The sequence below is a fragment of the Zalophus californianus genome, chromosome 1 (assembly GCF_009762305.2).
Source record: "Zalophus californianus isolate mZalCal1 chromosome 1, mZalCal1.pri.v2, whole genome shotgun sequence".
NCBI classification, from domain to species: Eukaryota; Metazoa; Chordata; class Mammalia; order Carnivora; family Otariidae; genus Zalophus; species Zalophus californianus.
The window spans coordinates 10,742,227-10,759,824 of record NC_045595.1 but is presented as its reverse complement, the minus strand read 5'-3'; the positions used below and the strand labels follow the sequence as shown (position 1 = coordinate 10,759,824).

The 17,598-nt window shown below is 41.7% G+C and overlaps 1 protein-coding gene and 1 pseudogene across 1 annotated transcript; both read right to left on the bottom strand.

Annotated features, from left to right (window-relative positions):
- Positions 1 to 3,841: 3,841 nt before the first annotated feature.
- Positions 3,842 to 4,696, bottom strand: LOC113936858 (olfactory receptor 7A17-like). The gene has a single exon (XM_027620377.1). It carries the CDS (start codon positions 4,694 to 4,696, stop codon positions 3,842 to 3,844), a length of 855 nt encoding a protein of 284 aa, XP_027476178.1.
- Positions 4,697 to 14,319: 9,623 nt separating this feature from the next.
- LOC113917285 overlaps positions 14,320 to 17,598 on the bottom strand; it is a 10,805-nt pseudogene continuing 7,526 nt past the window's right edge.

Sequence of the window (17,598 nt, the reverse complement as noted above, 5' to 3'; positions counted from 1 at the left end):
GAAACAAACTGAGGGTTTTGGAATGGTGGGGTGTGGGAAGGATGGGGTGGCTGGGTGATAGACACTGGGGAGGGTATGTGCTATGATAAGCGCCGTGAATTGTGCAAGGCTGTTGATATCACCGATGTATACCTCTGAAACAAATAATGCAATATATGTTAAGAAAAAAAAAAAAGATAGCAGGAGGGAAGAATGAAGGGGGGTAATTCGGAGGGTGAAGACAGTCAAGGAGAGATGATGGACTCTGAAAAATAAACTGGGGGTTTTAGAGGGTAATGGGGTGCGGGGATAGGTTAACCTGGTGATGGGTTTTAAAGAGGGCACGTTCTGCATGGAGCACTGGGTGTTATGCACAAACAATGAATCATGGAACACTACATCAAAAACTAATGATGTAATGTATGGTGATTAACATAACAATAAATAATTTTAAAGAAAAACAACTTATGTACACTCCTAAATTATACAAACAACTTGCACTATATACTCTTCACCTTTGTACAGGTCCTTTAATTCTCCAAAGTGTACCCTTTACATATACAAGTTATTGTGTATAATTTTACACCAATGATTTATTCTGTGGAAAAAAATCTAATGGTGCATGGCTACGGGTGGGATCTAGAGCACGGGGACCTGAGTCTCACTTAAGAAGGGTGTGAGATAGCACTTCCAACGGGGAAGAAAGCCAAGTGTTAATATGGATATACGAACAATGGAATTAAATTTAAGTAATTCACATGATAACCCAATTTATTCTGTGAATAGATTAACCTACATATGGAAATGTAGTAATAAGAGCCCATGAATTGGCTGAGACAGAAGAGCACACAACCACACACAACACCATGGATGAGGGTTTGAAACACCATGTAGAGATTCACACCTGATTCTAGATCCATGAGGAGCCAGCAGAGTTCAGAAACACTCCCTAGCATATAATTCCATTTGATTTTAAAGGTATTATGATATCCCATTTGACAAGGACAGCCTGTTATACAGCAATAGCTGACTGACACAATAATCCAAGCGAACAGACATGAGGCAATTAGCGTGCACTGTTTTTTGTCTGTGGCATACGATCTGACATTAAGGAGAGCAATTAGTCATTCTGTTATTCAAGTTTCCTTCCAATGACTTTATGAGCAGTGACTGGGTGTGGGCCACCTTCCAGGTAACTGGGAATATTTGAAGGACATGCTTGTTGTGTAGAACTGCTGACCCTGAACCACAGGACCAGAAGGACATCCAGCTCTTGTGTGAAGCATCCTCTGGTCATGCAAGTGGATGGGATTTCTGAGCAGGAAGGAGATACGAAATGGATGATACCAGTGTTGTTCCTTCACCGCATTTTAGGAAAATTTTAGGAAAAGGGAGTTATTTCATCGAAAAATAAGAGAGTCATATTAGCAGGTAGCATTAGAAGTTTTCAAGTGGAAATAGGAAAACAAATCTGTGATAAAACAGGTGCACTAAGCAATCCGTCACCTCAATGACTAAACCCCCTCAGTTGTGGACACCAAACATCTCTGCTTCAATAAATAGATGCACAGCATAAAAAATAAATATTTTGATTATTAACAAAATGGTTGGTTTGAAATGTTGCACGCTTGAAGTTCTTATTTTTTTATCTTTTAATTCCAGTATAATTAACGTACATAGTCATATTAGTTTCATGTGTACAATATAGTGATTCAGCAATTCTATACATTACTCAGTGTTCATAACAATAAGTGTATTCTTAATCCTCAGCACATATTTCACCCAACCTCCACCCACCTCCCCTCTGGCAACCACCACTTTTTTCCCAATATTGAAGAGTCTAGATTTTTGTTTGTCTCTTTTTTTCATTGTTTGTTTTGTGTCCTAAATTCCACATATGGGTGAAATCATATGGTATCAGTCTTTCTTTGACTGACTGATTTCTCTTATTATTATACCCTCTAAGTCCATCTGTGTTGTAGATGGCTACATTGAATAAAAATCTGCACAGCAAAGGAAACAGTCAACAAAACAAAAAGACAACTACTGAGTGGTAAAAGATATTTGCAAATGATCTATCCAATAAGGGATTAATATCCAAACTATATAAAAAAGTATACCAAAAAAATTAATGGTAATTCAATTAAAAATGACAAGAAACATGAATACACATTTCTCCAAAGAAGACATCCAGATGATCAACAGACCCATGAAAAGATGGTCAATGGCACTCATGAGCAGGGAAACACAAATCAAAATCACAATGAGATATCAACTGATACCTGTCAGAATGGATAAAATTAACCACAGAGGAAACAACTGATGTTGGCAAAGATGTGGAGAAAGGGGAACCCTCTTGCACAGTTGGTGGGAATGCAAACTGGTGCAGCCACTTGGGACACAGAGTGGAGGGGCTCAAACAATTGAAAATAGAACTACCCTATGATCCATGGATCCCACTACTTGGATTTACCCAAAGAAAATTCATCCTCATACTTGTGGTCATCAGAGAAACTAAGAAAATATCAGGCCAATCTATTTATTCAAATTTTCTTCCCATGTAGACTTCCACCGGAGATATATTTTTACTCATCAGTGTTTAATAGTGACTATGGTAGGCATTCTGGAATATAATAGAATAAATAGTTGAATAATAGAATAAAACAAGGAAACTAGTTTTAAAGCACAGGAACATGTTTGTAGAGAAAGTCCCTGACTTTAAGCTTTTGATTTCCGAAGCTTCCATTTCAGAGACAACCATGCTGAATAAACACATTGTCAGGTGTGTGACACTATTACCAGATAAGCACTCAGGCTGCCCCAGCCATGAAGAACCTCCTCAGAAAGCCCTGGGTAAACTGGATACTGACACATGAGTGACCATGCCTTCCCTTTCCTGGCCAGAATTTCACTCTTATGTTTTAAACTAGTCAATATAGAGTGAACCTAGGAACCCCTAGCCACTCTGTCCATGGATCCCAATAATGGGCCCCCTAGACCTTTTGGTTATCTCTACAAGAACCTTTGGTAATAAACCTCATCTTGTTAGAGTTCTCTGATGAGTGATGCTGAGCTGTGTCTTGCATTCACAATAAGAACCCAAGGGCAGGTGCAGCCACAGCAGAAGCTCTGGTGAGGGAAGCATCTGTGGGAATGTCCACAAGTACAGGGGTGCAGGGGAGTGTCCAGGCTTTCCTAGTCAGAGCACCCCTGTCAGTAGCCTGAGACCTAAACAGAACAAGATTAGAGACCACATTATTAGGAAGAGGAGTGAAGGTGTGATGTAAAAAGACTGACAGTCTCAAGGTAAAAACTGCTGTTTTGTATTCTCCTCTACAGTAAAGTTATGTGAAGGGCTCTTGGCCAAGTGTAGTTTCTTCCATATGAAGAATACAACCATAATTATTCTTTAGGAATTCTAGAGAAAATTTACTTGGCACAATATTAAGTGGTTTAAAAAGAAATTATTTTTAAGAAATCCAACTTGCCCCATGTAAGATGTAGAAATTTCCAGGGACCTGTGATCCAAGGCTTGGGAAAACAATGGGGACATATGAAAATCTAGAGAGGGGAACACTGTCTGTGTATCAGACAGAGCAGAAGCTTAATAAAGTGAGTTAAGCAAATGCATGGAGAAGTTGAATTCAAACGAACGGAAATTCCAGAAAATATATACAAGGAGCAGATTCTATTTCCACAGACTGATCAAAGAATAGCAGTTCCTGGCTCTGAGTCTGTGAGCCCTTCAAACATGGGCACTTCTTCAGCCTCAGGGCGATGGCCCCTTACATCACTGGAACCCCAGTGATTCTTTTCAGAGCCCTCTTTATGTCTCTGTTCCTCAGGCTGTAGATGAAGGGGTTCAGATGGGCGTGACCACCGTGTACATCACCGAGGCTACTGCACTTGAGTGGGAGCTCTGGGGAGCAGCAGAGCTAAGGTACACTCCTAGGCCTGTACAATAAAACAAGGAGACAACGGAGAGGTGAGATGCACAGGTGGAAAATGCTTTATACTTGCCCTGAGCTGAGGATATCCTACGTATGGAGGAAACAATCTTAGAGTAGGAATAAAGGATCCCAGCCAGGGGAGCACCACCAAGCAACATAATTCCGGAATTCATCACCATGTCATTAAGGAAGGTGTCAGAACAGGCCTGCCCAACTACTTGATTGAGTTCACAGAAAAAATGGGGGATTTCCACCTTTGTACGGAAGGACAGCCGCAACACCATTAAACTATGTAACAAGGAATTGAGAACACTGATGACCCAGGACACCAGAACCAGCAGTCCACAGAACCGGGGGTTCATGATGACTGTGTAGTGCAGGGGGTGACAGATGGCCACGAAGCGGTCATAGGCCATCACAGTCAGGAGAAATTCGTCCCAGGCTCCAAAGACTAAGAAAAAGTACATCTGTGTGGGGCAGCCGGCATAGGTGATGACTTGGCTCTGAGTCTGGATATTCCACAGCATCTTGGGGATGGTGGTGGAGGTGAAGCAGATGTCTACAAAGGACAGGCTGGCGAGGAAGAAGTACATGGGGGTGTGGAGATGGGAGTCTGAGCTGACGGCCAGGATGATGAGCAGGTTCCCAAGCACAGTGATTAGGTACACGCAGAGGAAAAGCCCAAATATGATGTTCTGTAATTCTGGTTCCTCTGATAATCCCAGAAGAAGAAACTCTGAAATTCCTGTGTCATTGTCCCCTTCCATGTGGTGGTGGTGACTACAAGGAAAGAAAAAAAAAAGCATAAAAGTGTTGAATTATATGGGCTTCATTTATTTATTTATTTATTTTCTTTTCTTAAGTTTTTCTTTAAATGTCAGTTAGTGCGGCGCTTGGGTGGTTCAGTCGTCAAGCGTCTGCCTTCCACTCAGGTCATGATCCCAGGGTCCTGGGATCCAGCCCCACATCAAGCTCCCTGCTCGGTGGGAAGCCTGCTTCTCCCTCTCCCATTCCCCCTGCTTGTGTTCCCTCTCTTGCTGTCTCTCTCTCTGTCAAATAAATAAATACAATCTTAAAAAAAAAAAAGGAGGTTCATCAAATGCAGGAAAGAAATGGACATGAGAGGTCACAGAGATCTAATAACCTGAAGGGATTCCTGAGAGACTGTGATGAGCAGAAAGCTTCCCCGGTTCTGGCAGCCTTCCAGCCCCTGCCACATGCCCTTGCTGCCCAGAATAATTAACAAAGCAGAAAAATAACAGTGTATCTAAACAAGAAAATAGTGGTCTTTTTATGATGTCAGACATTTTACTGATTGAATATCCCTCTAGAAAAATGTGCAAAGGGAATAAACCTGCAATTTACAATAGAAAATACACACTGTAGGACACAATGTAGGACATTAGAAGGGGATTTTTAAAGATGAAATAATAAAAGACTTTTCTGAATGATTTTAAGTGCCAAATTTTTGAATCAGAAAACCAGGTTTTGAACATCAGATCTACCACATATACAATGTTGGAACTTGGGAGAGACAATCAATCCATTCCAAATGGGACTATCCTCACTCAGAGAGTGGGGACAGCAGTACCCATCCTCCTAGGGTGGATACAGCATTGGTCACCACATGTAGGAAGCTTATAGTACTGTTCCTTCCTGTGAGTAAATGAGTTATTTTCACCATTGAACAGATTTGGGTGCGTTTTCTCTGCGTTTCACAAATGCCTCCATCGTTTTACACACTTTTTGGTCATGAAGTATTACAAGGAAAGCTAGTTAGCATACCCCTTGTTGCATATGAAATACACTTTTCCATGTGAATACTCAGTGTGAGAGAAGGTTCTGAGAAATGTGTATCTCAGGAACTGCTGTCGCAAGGGAATAGTTACCTGCATGGGTCTGGGTCTTTCTATAAATACAGAACATGTACAAAACCACCACATTCTAAACAGTCAAATACTCTGATTTCCTGCTCCTCTTAGCTGCAAAACTCCTTGGACATGTTCTAATTTCTCTGGAATCACTTTAGGTTGCCCACTCCTTCCCCTGTCTCATCCACCTGGACTTCCATTCCCACCATGCATCGTCAACAACGATGCCTGTATTGCTGGGTCCTATGGACACTTCTCTTTTGAACACACTACGTAAATTAATTATAAATGAGTCTACCTAGCCTCAGGTGACCTCAGGTCAAAGTTCTCAGCTTCCATTCTCTCTGCTCCTTTCCTGAAATACCTGCTGAGCTCTCAGGCTCACCTGGTTGGGGTCTCTAAGATGAAAGTCTCCATGTGGAGGTCTGAATTCCTCCCCGGATGGTTGATGCTCGAGACCACAGCTCTGTTCCCAGACAGGACAGCAGGAAGCAGAGAGGCATGGGTCCCCCAGCCAGACTTAGGAACCCAGAAATAACAACCGTGTTGTAGCCATCCAAGGTTTCACATGCTGAAGCTCTGCAGCAGAGGAGATATTTACAGCTCTGTGTCTGCTCATTAGGCACTGTTTCCATTGTTACTCCCACCTCAGAGCACTGCATTCCCAGTGGGCAACTGGTCTGGACAGAAAGGCAACTTTTCCTGCTGATATTTTGTTCCTGGGAGGCCAGATTAGAAGTCAAGTGAATCCATTTTTTTTTTAATCCTCTTTCTCATGAATTTACCTGCCTTCCAGAGTTCTAACCTCCTTGACTTTACCTTAACTCTGAGATACTGAATTTCTTTAGTTGATGGTTTACTTTACCATTTACAGCTTTAGGGTGATTTTAGTAAATAGACTCCAAATGGTTGAAAGACCTAAACGTGCAAGAGGAGTCCATCAAAACCCTAAAGGAGAACAGAGGCAGCAACCTCTTCGACCTCAGCCGCAGCAACTTCTTCCTAGAAACATCGCCAAAGGCAAGGGAAGCAAGGGCAAAAATGAACTCTTGGGATTTCATCAAGATAAAAAGGTTTTGCACAGCCAAAGAAACAGTCAACAAAACCAAAAGACAACTGACAGAATGGGAGAAGATATCTGCAAATGACATATCAGATAAAGGGCTAGTATTCCAAAACTATAAAGAACTTCTTAAACTCAACACCCAAAGAACAAATAATCCAATCAAGAAATGGGCAGAAGACATGAACAGACATTTTTCGAAAGAAGACATCCAAATGGCCAACAGGCACATGAAAAAGTGCTCAACATCGCTCGGCATCAGGGAAATCCAATCAAGAACCTCCATGAGATACCACCTCACACCCGTCAGAATGGCTAAAATTAACAAGTCAGGAAATGATAGATGTTGTCGGGGATGGGGAGAAAGGGGAACCCTCCTACACTGTTGGTGGGAATGCAAGCTGGTGCAACCCCTCTGGAAAACAGTATGGAGGTTCCTCAAACAGTTGAAAATAGAGTTACCATACAATCCAGTAATTACACTACTGGGTATTTACCACAAAGATACAAATGTAAGGATCCCAAGGGGTACGTGCACCCCAATGTTTATAGCAGCAATGTCCACAACAGCCAAACTGTGGAAAGAGCCAAGACATCCATCGACAGATGAGTGGATAAAGAAGAGGTGGTATATATACACAATGGAATATTATGCAGCCATCAAAAGGAATGAGATCTTGCCATTGCAACAACGTGGATGGAACTGGAGGGTGTTATGCTGAGTGAAATAAGTCAATTGTCAATCAAAGAAAGACATGTATCCTATGACCTCACTAATATGAGGAATTCTTAACCTCTGGAAACAAACTGCGTGTTGCTGGGTTGGTGCGGTGTGGGAGGGACAGGGTGGCTGGGTGATAGACATTGGGGAGGGTATGTGCTATGGTGAGTACTCTGAATTGTGCAAGACTGTTGAATCACAGATCTTTACCTCTGAAACAAATAATGTAATATATGTTAAGAAAAAAAAATAAGATAGCAGGAGGGGAAGAATGAAGGGGGGGAATCGGAAGGGGAGACGAACCATGAGAGATGATGGACTCTGAAAAACAAACTGAGGGTTCCAGAGGGGAGGGGGATGCGGGGATATGTTAGCCTGGTGATGGGTATTAAAAAGGAACGTTCTGTGTGGAGCACTGGGTGCTATGCACAAACAATGAATCATGGAACACTACATCAAAAACTAATGATGTAAGGTATGGTGATTAACATAACAATAAAAAATTTTTTAAAAATTTAAGGAGGGCTCCTGGGTGGCTCAGTTGGTTCAGCGACTGCCTTCGGCTCAGGTCATGATCCTGGAGTCCCGGGATTGAGTCCCACATCGGGCTCCCTGCTCAGCAGGGAGTCTGCTTCTCCCTCTGACCCTCTTCCCTCTCGTGCTCTCTAGCTCTCATTCTCTCTCTCTCAAATAAATAAAAATATCTTAAAAAAAAGTTTAAAAAAAATTTAAGGAAAAAAATGACATTTATACACACACACAACACAGACACACACACACACATACACGCATATATATATAATGGCAATGCAATATACATGGCAAGATTTCATTCTTTTTTATGGCTGAGTAATATTCCATTTTATTATATATATAATAAATGCAAATTTATATATATGATAGTAATATATATAAATACAAATTTATAATACATGATAGTAATATATTAATACTAATATATAAATCATAAATGTATAATATGTGATATATAAAATATATATTTATTTATTATATAAATAAAATGGAATATTACTCAGGCATGACAAGGAATGAATTCATGCCATTAACGATGAGGTGGACAGAGCTAGAGTGTATTATCCTAAGCAGAATAAGTCAGTCAGAGATATACAAATACCATATGATCTCACTCATGTGTGGAATTTAAGAAATAAATGAACAAAGGGAAAAAGATAGAGGCAACCCAAGAAACGTTCTTTTTTTTAAGAATTTATTTATGTATTTGAGAGAGAGTGAGAGAGAGAGCATAAGAGGGGGAAGGTCAGAGGAGAAGCAGACTCCCTGCTGTGCAAGAACCCTGATGAGGGACTCGATCCCAGGACCCTGGGATCATGGCCTGAGCCAAAGGCAGACGCTTAACAGACTGATCCACCCAGGTGCCCCCAAGAAACAGAGTCTTAACTATAGAAAACAAACCAGACGGGGGGGATGAGGCTGGGGGAGAATGGGTGATACATGTGATGGGGACTAAGGAGGGCAGTTGTGATGAGCATCAGGTGATGTATGGAAGTGCTGAATCATTATACTGTATCCCTGAAACTAATAAAACACTGTATATTAATTATACCTCAATTAAAAAATTTTTAAAGAAGAAATAAAAAATGAATGTAAAAAAAGATGAAAAGATAAAAAGATTAGCTATGATTGTCCAGGTGGGACAAACGTAATCACAGCAGTCCTCCAACGTTGAGGGAGACAAAACCTATGGCATCAGAGAGACTGAAAATGCTGCCCTGCTGTCTCTGAAGGTGGAGGAAGAGCCATGAGCCCAGGAATGCAGGTGGCCAGCAAGAGGGACTGGAATTGGAAAGGAAACAGATCCTTCCTTGAGCCTCCAGAAGGAGCTCAGCCCTGCAGACATGCTGTTATTAGCCCGATGAGACTGCTTCCCAAGCTTCTGACTGCAGAACTGTAAGAGCACGTATGTGTTTGTTTTAAGGAACTAGTGTGGGGATATTTCACAGCAGCGGGAGGAATCTCATATGGACATAGTCATGAAATTATTTGGGAAAAAATGAATTTAGGCCCCTCAATTCCTTCATCAGTTTCCCTTGGATAAGGGTGATTTATATCAAAAAAACCCACAGTAGATAGGAAGGAAATTTTAATATGATTTGGAGCTATTCTGCCCCATCAGCTAGTACAGTGAATTCTCTGTGGCATAAATATGAGAGTGGTTTGACTCCGAGGGCTTTGAGGTAGTGGCATTTGAAAGGAACTCATGATCAAAGTGAAAGTCTCTCACTGTAATTTAAATCTTTGTCTGTATTTCTGCATCCTTTTATTTCATGTTCATTCTTTTCAGTGCCATCCTCTCCAGTTTTCTTAAGATTCCTATCAACATAAAAGATGAAATCATAAATGCATCTGTGTATGTACACATGACAAGCTTATTTGAAAGAAAATGCGTGCAAACACACACATATCCAAGACACCACCATTACCCTCAAACGTTTCACAGAGGTAAAATAGGAAGTTCCACACATTTTACTCATTCCCCACAATGTCCATATGAAGTTACGTTTAGAATCCCACATTACCTTCAGAAATAGGGAATATATGCTCAGGATCATTAAATTTTAGTAATTACCTAGCAAAGCAGTTAAAACGTACGCACGGTCTTAAATCATATACAAATAGAAACTTGCAACATGTACTCTTCGTTTTTTTATGCAGGTCCTTGAATTCACCAATGTGTGCACTTCACATATGCAGGTTATTGTGTATAATTATACTCCAGTGATTTATTCAGTGAAACAAACCTAATGGTACATGTCTATGGGTAGGATCTTGAGCACAGGTAGCTGATTCTCACTTAAGAGGGGTGGGAGATAGAACTTCTAATGGGGAAGAAAGCCAAGTGTTAATTATGCATGTATGAACAACAGAATTGAATTTACATAATTCACAGGATAAACCATTTTTTTCTATGAGTAGGAGATTAACCTACATATGGAAATGTAATAATAAGAGCCCATAAAGTGGCTGAGTCTGAAGAGCACTCCAACCACACACGACATCATGGATGAGTTTAGAAAAAGAATCTAGACATTCACACCTGACTCCAGATCCATGAGGACCCAGCAGAGATCAGAAACGGTCCCCAGCATATAATTCCAGTTGATTGTAAAGGTATTATGATATCCCATTTGACAAGGACAACTTATTATACATCAAGAGTTGACGGACACCATAATCCAAGGGAACAGACCTGAGGCAATTACAACAGGTGGTCCTTTTTACTTGTGGCATATCTGACCTTAAGGAGAGCAGGCATGATCATTCTGTTATTCAAGTTTACTTCCAATGACTTGATGAACAAGTGACTATGTGTGGGCTCCTTTCTGGGTTTCTGGGAGGGTGTAAGAACTGGTGAGACATCCAGCTCTCCTGTGAAGCGTCCTCTGATCAGGCAGGTGGAAGAAATCTCTGAGCAGGAAGGACATACAAAATGGATGATGCTGATACTGTTCATTCACCATCGCTTGGCATTTTTGACAATTATTAGGAAAAAGGGGTTATTTCCTGTTACAATAAAAGAGCCATATTACCAGGTAGCATTGGAAGTTTTCAAGTAGATAGAGGAAAATAACTCGCCAATAAACATAGAACACACAAAGCAATCCTTCACCTCAATGAATAAACCCCCTCAGCTGTGGACACCGGTCTTCTTTGCTTCAATAAATCAATGCACAGGAAAAAGAAATATGTTGGATAGTAAGAAAACGAGGAGTTTGAAATGTTGCACCTTCCTATTTCTTAAATATTTTAATTTTTTAAAATTCCAGTATAATTAACATACAGTGTAATATTAGCTTCAGTTATACAATATAGTGATTCAGCAATCCTCTACATTATAGTGCTCATCAAAATAATCGTACTCCTAACCCCATCACCTATTTCACCCATTCCCCCACTCACCTCCCCTCTGGCAACAACCACTTTGTTCTCCATCTCTCATTGTTTTGTTTCTTAAATCCCACATATGAAGGATGCCTATGTGGCTCAGTTGGGTAAGCATCTGCCTTCAGCTCAGGTTATGATCCTGGGGTCCCGGTATTAAGCCCTACATTGGGCTCCCTGCTCAGCGGGGAGTCTGCTTCTCCCTCTCCCTCTGCCACTCCCACTGGTTGTTCTCTCTCTCTCTTGCTCTCTCTCTCCCTCAAATATATGGATAAAATCATTTAAGAAAACTCCACATATGAGTGAAATTATATGGTATTTGTCTTTCTCTGACTAACTGATTTCACTTAACATTATACCCTCTAGATCCATCCATGTTCTAAATGCTTACATCAAAATAAAAAGTTTCTACACAGCAAAGGAAACAATCAACTGTCAGGTTTGGCCAGCAAACCCTGGGACGGTGAATGAAAAGATTACTCTAGACACCTTAGTAGGAGAAAGGAGAGGGCCTGGGGACCAGATGCTCTAGTGGCGAAAGGTCTCGAGCCAGACTCTGCCTCCACCTTTATTGTGAATGTTATCAATATAACAAGGGCATAAGAAAAACAAGAAGGAATGTGAAGCTGTAATAAGCAAGACAGTGGCATTGAGAGTATCGTGTGAATAAAACAAGCTGTGCTTGGGGTGGACATGTTTCTCCTAAGTCAAGCATTTACTCCCTGGATGAGTGCATTGAGCCGCAACGAGAATCTGGCTGTTTTCAGCCCAGAAACCCTAAAGGGGCCCAGTTTTCCAGACACTCCTTCTTTGCTTTTCAACCTGTCTCATCCAGGGAGGCATGTGTTTATTAAATCTTCTTTATCAAGACTCTATGAATTCCCACAGGCAACAAAACAAAAAGACCACCCACTGAATGGGAGAAGATATTTGCAAATTATACATCCAATAAGGGATTAATATCCAAAATATGTAAAGAACTTATATAAATCAACACCAAAAAATTAATAATAATTCAATTAAAAAATAGCCAGAAGACATGAACACAAATTTCTCCAAAGAAGACATCAGGATGATTAACAGACACATGGAAAGAAGACATCCAGATGATCAACAGACACATGCTCAACATCACTCATCATCAGGGAAATGCAAATCAAAATCACAATGAGATATCACCTCACACCTCTCAGAATGGCTAAAATTAACAATACAGGAAACAACAGATGTTGGCGAGGATGTGTAGAAAGGGGAACTCTCTTGCACTATTAGTGGGAATGCAAACTGGTGCCTCCACTCTGAAAAAGAGTATGGAGGTTTCTCAAAAAATTAAAAATAGAACTACCCTTTGATGCAGGGAATCACACTCCTGGGCATTTACCCACAGAAAATGCATCTTCACATTTGAGGTCATCTCTGACACTAAGAACATATCAGGTCAATCTATTCAAATTTATCTTTCCATGTAGACTCCACTGGGAGATATATTTCTTCTAATCACTGTTTACCAGTGGCCATGTTAGGCAATGGGGACACCTAGGCAGATAATAGCAAAAAAAGAGTAGTTTTAATGCACAGTAGCAAGTTTGTAGAGAAAGTGCCTGACATTAAGCTTTTGATTTCTGAGGCATCCATTTCAAGGACAACCATGTTGAATAAATATGCCAGGTGTGGGACACTATTATCAGAGAAGTAGCTCTTCAGAAAGCCCTGGAAAACCCCAATACTGACACATGAGTAATCATGCTTTCCCTCTGTGCCAGAGTTTCACTCTTATGCTTTAAACTTGTTAATAAAGAATGTACCTGCCAACCACTAGCCACTCTGCTCATGGACCTCAATAAAGGCGGGGCTCCAGTTGTAGGCTGTCTCTCTCTTGCTCTGATTCTCTGCCCCCCTAGACCTTTCTGGCTCTGCCCTCCAGGACCTGTGAGTAATAAACCTGGTTGGGTTAGAGTTCTCTGATGGTTGATGCTGAGGCATGTCTTGCAATCACAATAACCCAAGGGCAGGCGCAGCCACAGCAGAGGCTCTGGTCAGGGAAGCATCTGTGGGAATGTCCACAAGCACAAGGGTGCAGGGGAGTGCCCTGGCTTTCCTAGCCTGAGCATCCTTGTAAGTAGCCAGAGACTTAAAGGGAACAATGTTAGAGTCCACCTTATAAGGAAGAAGAGTGAAGGTAGTGATGTAAAAAGATGGACAGACTTTAGGTGAAAACTGTGGCTTTGTATTTTCATCTACATTAAACTTATGTAAGGGGTATAGTTGCCAATTACAGTTTCTTCCAAATGAAGAATATAACTCATGATTATTGTCTTGGGAAATCTAAGGACAACTTATTTGGCTTGGTATAAGGTCATTTGAAATGAAATTATTTTTAAGAAATCTAACTTGCCACATATAAGATATAGAAATTTCCCACTATTTTTGACCAAGATGGGGAAAATATTGGGATCATATGAAAATGGACAAAGGGAAAACTGTGTGTATATCAGACAGAGCAGAAGCTTAAAAAAGTAAGAAGGGCACGTGATCTGATGAACACTGGGTGTTATACACAACTAATGAATCATTGAACACTACATCAAAAACTAATGATGTCCTATATGTTGGCTAATTGAACTTAATTAAAAAAAAGAAAGTGAGTGACTTAAATGTATAGAGAAGTTGAATTGAAACAAATGGAAATTTCAGGGAATATATAGAAGGAGCAGATTCTACTCCCACAGCTTGTTCAAAAAATGGCAGTTCCTGGCTCTGAGGCTGTGAGCCCTGCAATCACGGGCACTTCTTCAGCCCCAGGACAATTTGCTCTTACATCACTGGAACCCCAATGATTCTTTTCAGAGCCCTCTTTATGTCTCTGTTCCTCAGGCTGTAGATGGAGGGGTTCAGCATGGGCGTGACCACCATATACATCACTGAGGCTACTGCACTGGAGTGGGAGCTCTGGGGAGCAGCAGAGCTAAGGTACACTCCTAGGCTTGTACAGTAAAATAAGGAGACAATGGAGAGGTGAGATGCACAGGTGGAGAATGCTTTGTATTTCCCATGAGCTGTTGATATCCCAAGTATGGAGGAAACTGTCTTACGATAAGAGTAAAGGATCCCAATGAGGGGACCACCAGCCAGCAGCATAGTTGCAAAATACATCACAATGTCATTAAGAAAGGTGTCCGAACAGGCAAGTCGGACCACCTGATTGATTTCACAGAAAAAGTGGGAGATTTCCACCAATATACAGAAGGACAGCCATGACACATTAAGCTTTGTAATAAGGAATTCAGGGCACTCATGATCCAGGACACCAAAACCAGAGGTCCACAGAGCTGGAGGTTCGTGATGACCATATAGTGCGGGGGGTGAAAGATGTCCATGAATTGGTCATAGGCCATCACAGCCAGGAGAAGGCATCTAATCCTGCGAAGAGTAGGAAAAAGTACATCTGAATGATACAACCTTCATAGGTTATGACTTTGCTCTGAGCCTGGATGTTCCACAGCATCTTGGAGATGGTGGTGGTGGCGAAGCAGATGTCTACAAAGGACAGGTTGTCCAGGAAGAAGTACATGGGGGTGTGGAGGGTGGGAGTCAAAACTGACAGCAAGATGATGAGCAGTTTCCAAACACAGTGATGAGGTACATGGAGAGGAGAGCCCAATATGAGGGGCTGCAGTTCTGGTTCCTCTGAAAATCCCAGAAGAAGAAACTCTAAAATTCCTGTATCATTTCTTGGTTCTATGTGTCGAGGTGACTACCAGGGAACAAAAAATAACATGACTATTTTTTCAATAATGAACAGTATAAATATCATTGAAATTATACAATTTTCTATTTTACATTCAAACGTGAATATACAGGGGTGCCTGGGTGGCCCAGATGGTTGAGCGTTCTGCCTTCGGCTCAGGTCATGATCCCAGGGTCCTGGGATCAAGTCCCGCAACGGGCTCCCTGATGAGCAGAGAGCTTGCTTCTTCCTCTCCCTCTGCTTCTCCCCCTGCTCATGCTCTCCCTTCTCTCTGTATCTCTGTGTCTCAAATGAATAATAATTTTAAAAAAGTGAATAGGGCGCCTGGGTGGCTCAGTCGTTAAGCGTCTGCCTTTGGCTCAGGTCATGATTCCAGGTCCTGGGATCGAGCCCTGCATCGGGCTCCCTGCTTGGTGGGAAGCCTGCTTCTCCCTCTCCCACTCCCCCTGCTTGTATTCCCTCTCTCGCTGTGTCTTCTCTGTCAAATAAATAAATAAAATCTTTAAAAAAATTTTTAAAAAGTGAATATACATAGTTTTTGTATGGAACTTGTCCCCTGTTGGGACAGCCCCCCTCATGCCAGCTCTGAATAGAAATGCACATCCCACACATGGCCTGTTCACTAAGTACTCCTGTGTTCTATACGTTCAATGAGAAATTCTGTCACATGTTTAAGGAATAAACTTGAGTACTGACTAACCTCCAGGCAAAGACTGTAGGTGTCAAGAAACAAGTCTGCACAGTTCAAGGATGGAGAAGATAAGCAAAGAAAGGATCAGATAGAATATCAGAAGGTGACAGGTGCTATGAAGAAAAAGCCAGTAGAAAGGAAAGAGTGCATGGAGGTGTTATTTTTTTCTGGTTGCTCAGGTACACAGGCACACATTTACACAGAGGCTCCAAGGGGGAAACAGCAGGAAACACAAGGTTATCCAGGGAAATGTGTGCCAAACAGATGGAACAAACATTGCGAAGGCCTTAAGAAAAGACTTGGGGTGGGCGCCTGGGTGGCTCAGTTGGTTAAACGACTGCCTTCGGCTCAGGTCATGATCCTGGAGTCCCGGGATCGAGTCCCGCATCGGGCTCCCTGCTCAGCAGTGAGTCTGCTTCTCCCTCTGACCCTCCCCTCTCTCATGCTCTCTCTATCTCATTCTCTCTCAAATAAATAAATAAAATCTTTAAAAAATAAAATAAAATGAGCTTTAAAAAAAGAAAAGACTTGGGATTTTTTTTATTAATTTTTAAAACTTGAGTGTGGTCGACACACTATGTTACATTAAATTTGGGTGTACAACACAGTGACTCAACAAGTTTAAACATTGCACCGTGTGGAGCTTCCATCTGTCACCACACGATGCTATTATGATATCGCTGACTATATTCCCTAGGCTCTGCCTTTTATTCCTGTGACTCATTCATTTCTTAACTGGAAGCCTGTACCTCCCACTCCCCTTCAGCATTCTGCTTTTTCGTTTGTTCATTTATTGTTTTAAAAAAATCAAGGCTTAAGCTACGAGGAGGCAAGAGAGTGGAAGAGTAGGGGACCTCATTTCATCTGGTCCCTTGAATTTAGCTAGATAAGTATCAAATCATTCTGAACACCCACGAATTCAACCTAAGATGTGAGAAAAGAATATCTGGAACTCTACGAGCAGAAAAGCGACCACTTTCTGCAAGGTAGGAGGTACGGAGAAGTGAATCTGAGGGGAGATATCAGAAGATAAACAGTGGGGGAAGGGAGCCTCCCTAAGCCAGCTACCAGAAAGTGATACAGCCCTAGAGGGCCAAATCGGAACCCTTAGAAATCTGCTCCAGTGAGAGACGTCCCTGCCTGAAAAGTGCTCAGGTAGAAATGGGCAGAATTCTAAGTGGGACTGTGTGGTCTCAGGATTCCCAGAGTCACAGAATTAGTGGGGGTGCCTGAGCTGGTACAGTTCCCAAGCATTAGAGTGGGGAAATGGTTACAGTCAGCAAGCCAGGAGGGGTCTCAGCTGGGTTTGTCATAAACTGTGAGCTGGGGCCAACTGGGAGACTGCTCTCCACCTCTGGACCCTGCAGAGGACTGGCATGTGGGGACCCTCTACCAATCCCAGGGAGGGGTGGGACGGTGATGAACATGGAGGCAAAACTTCTCACCAAGATACTAGTCAATAGGATCCAACAGAACATTAAAAGGATTATTCACCAAGACCAACTGGAATTTATTCCTGGACTGCAAGGGTGGTTCAACATCAGCAAATTATTCACTGCCATACCACATTAATAAAAGAAAGGCCAGGAATCATATGATCCTCTCAACTGATGCAGAAAAAGCATTTGACAAAATACAACATCTTTTCTTGATA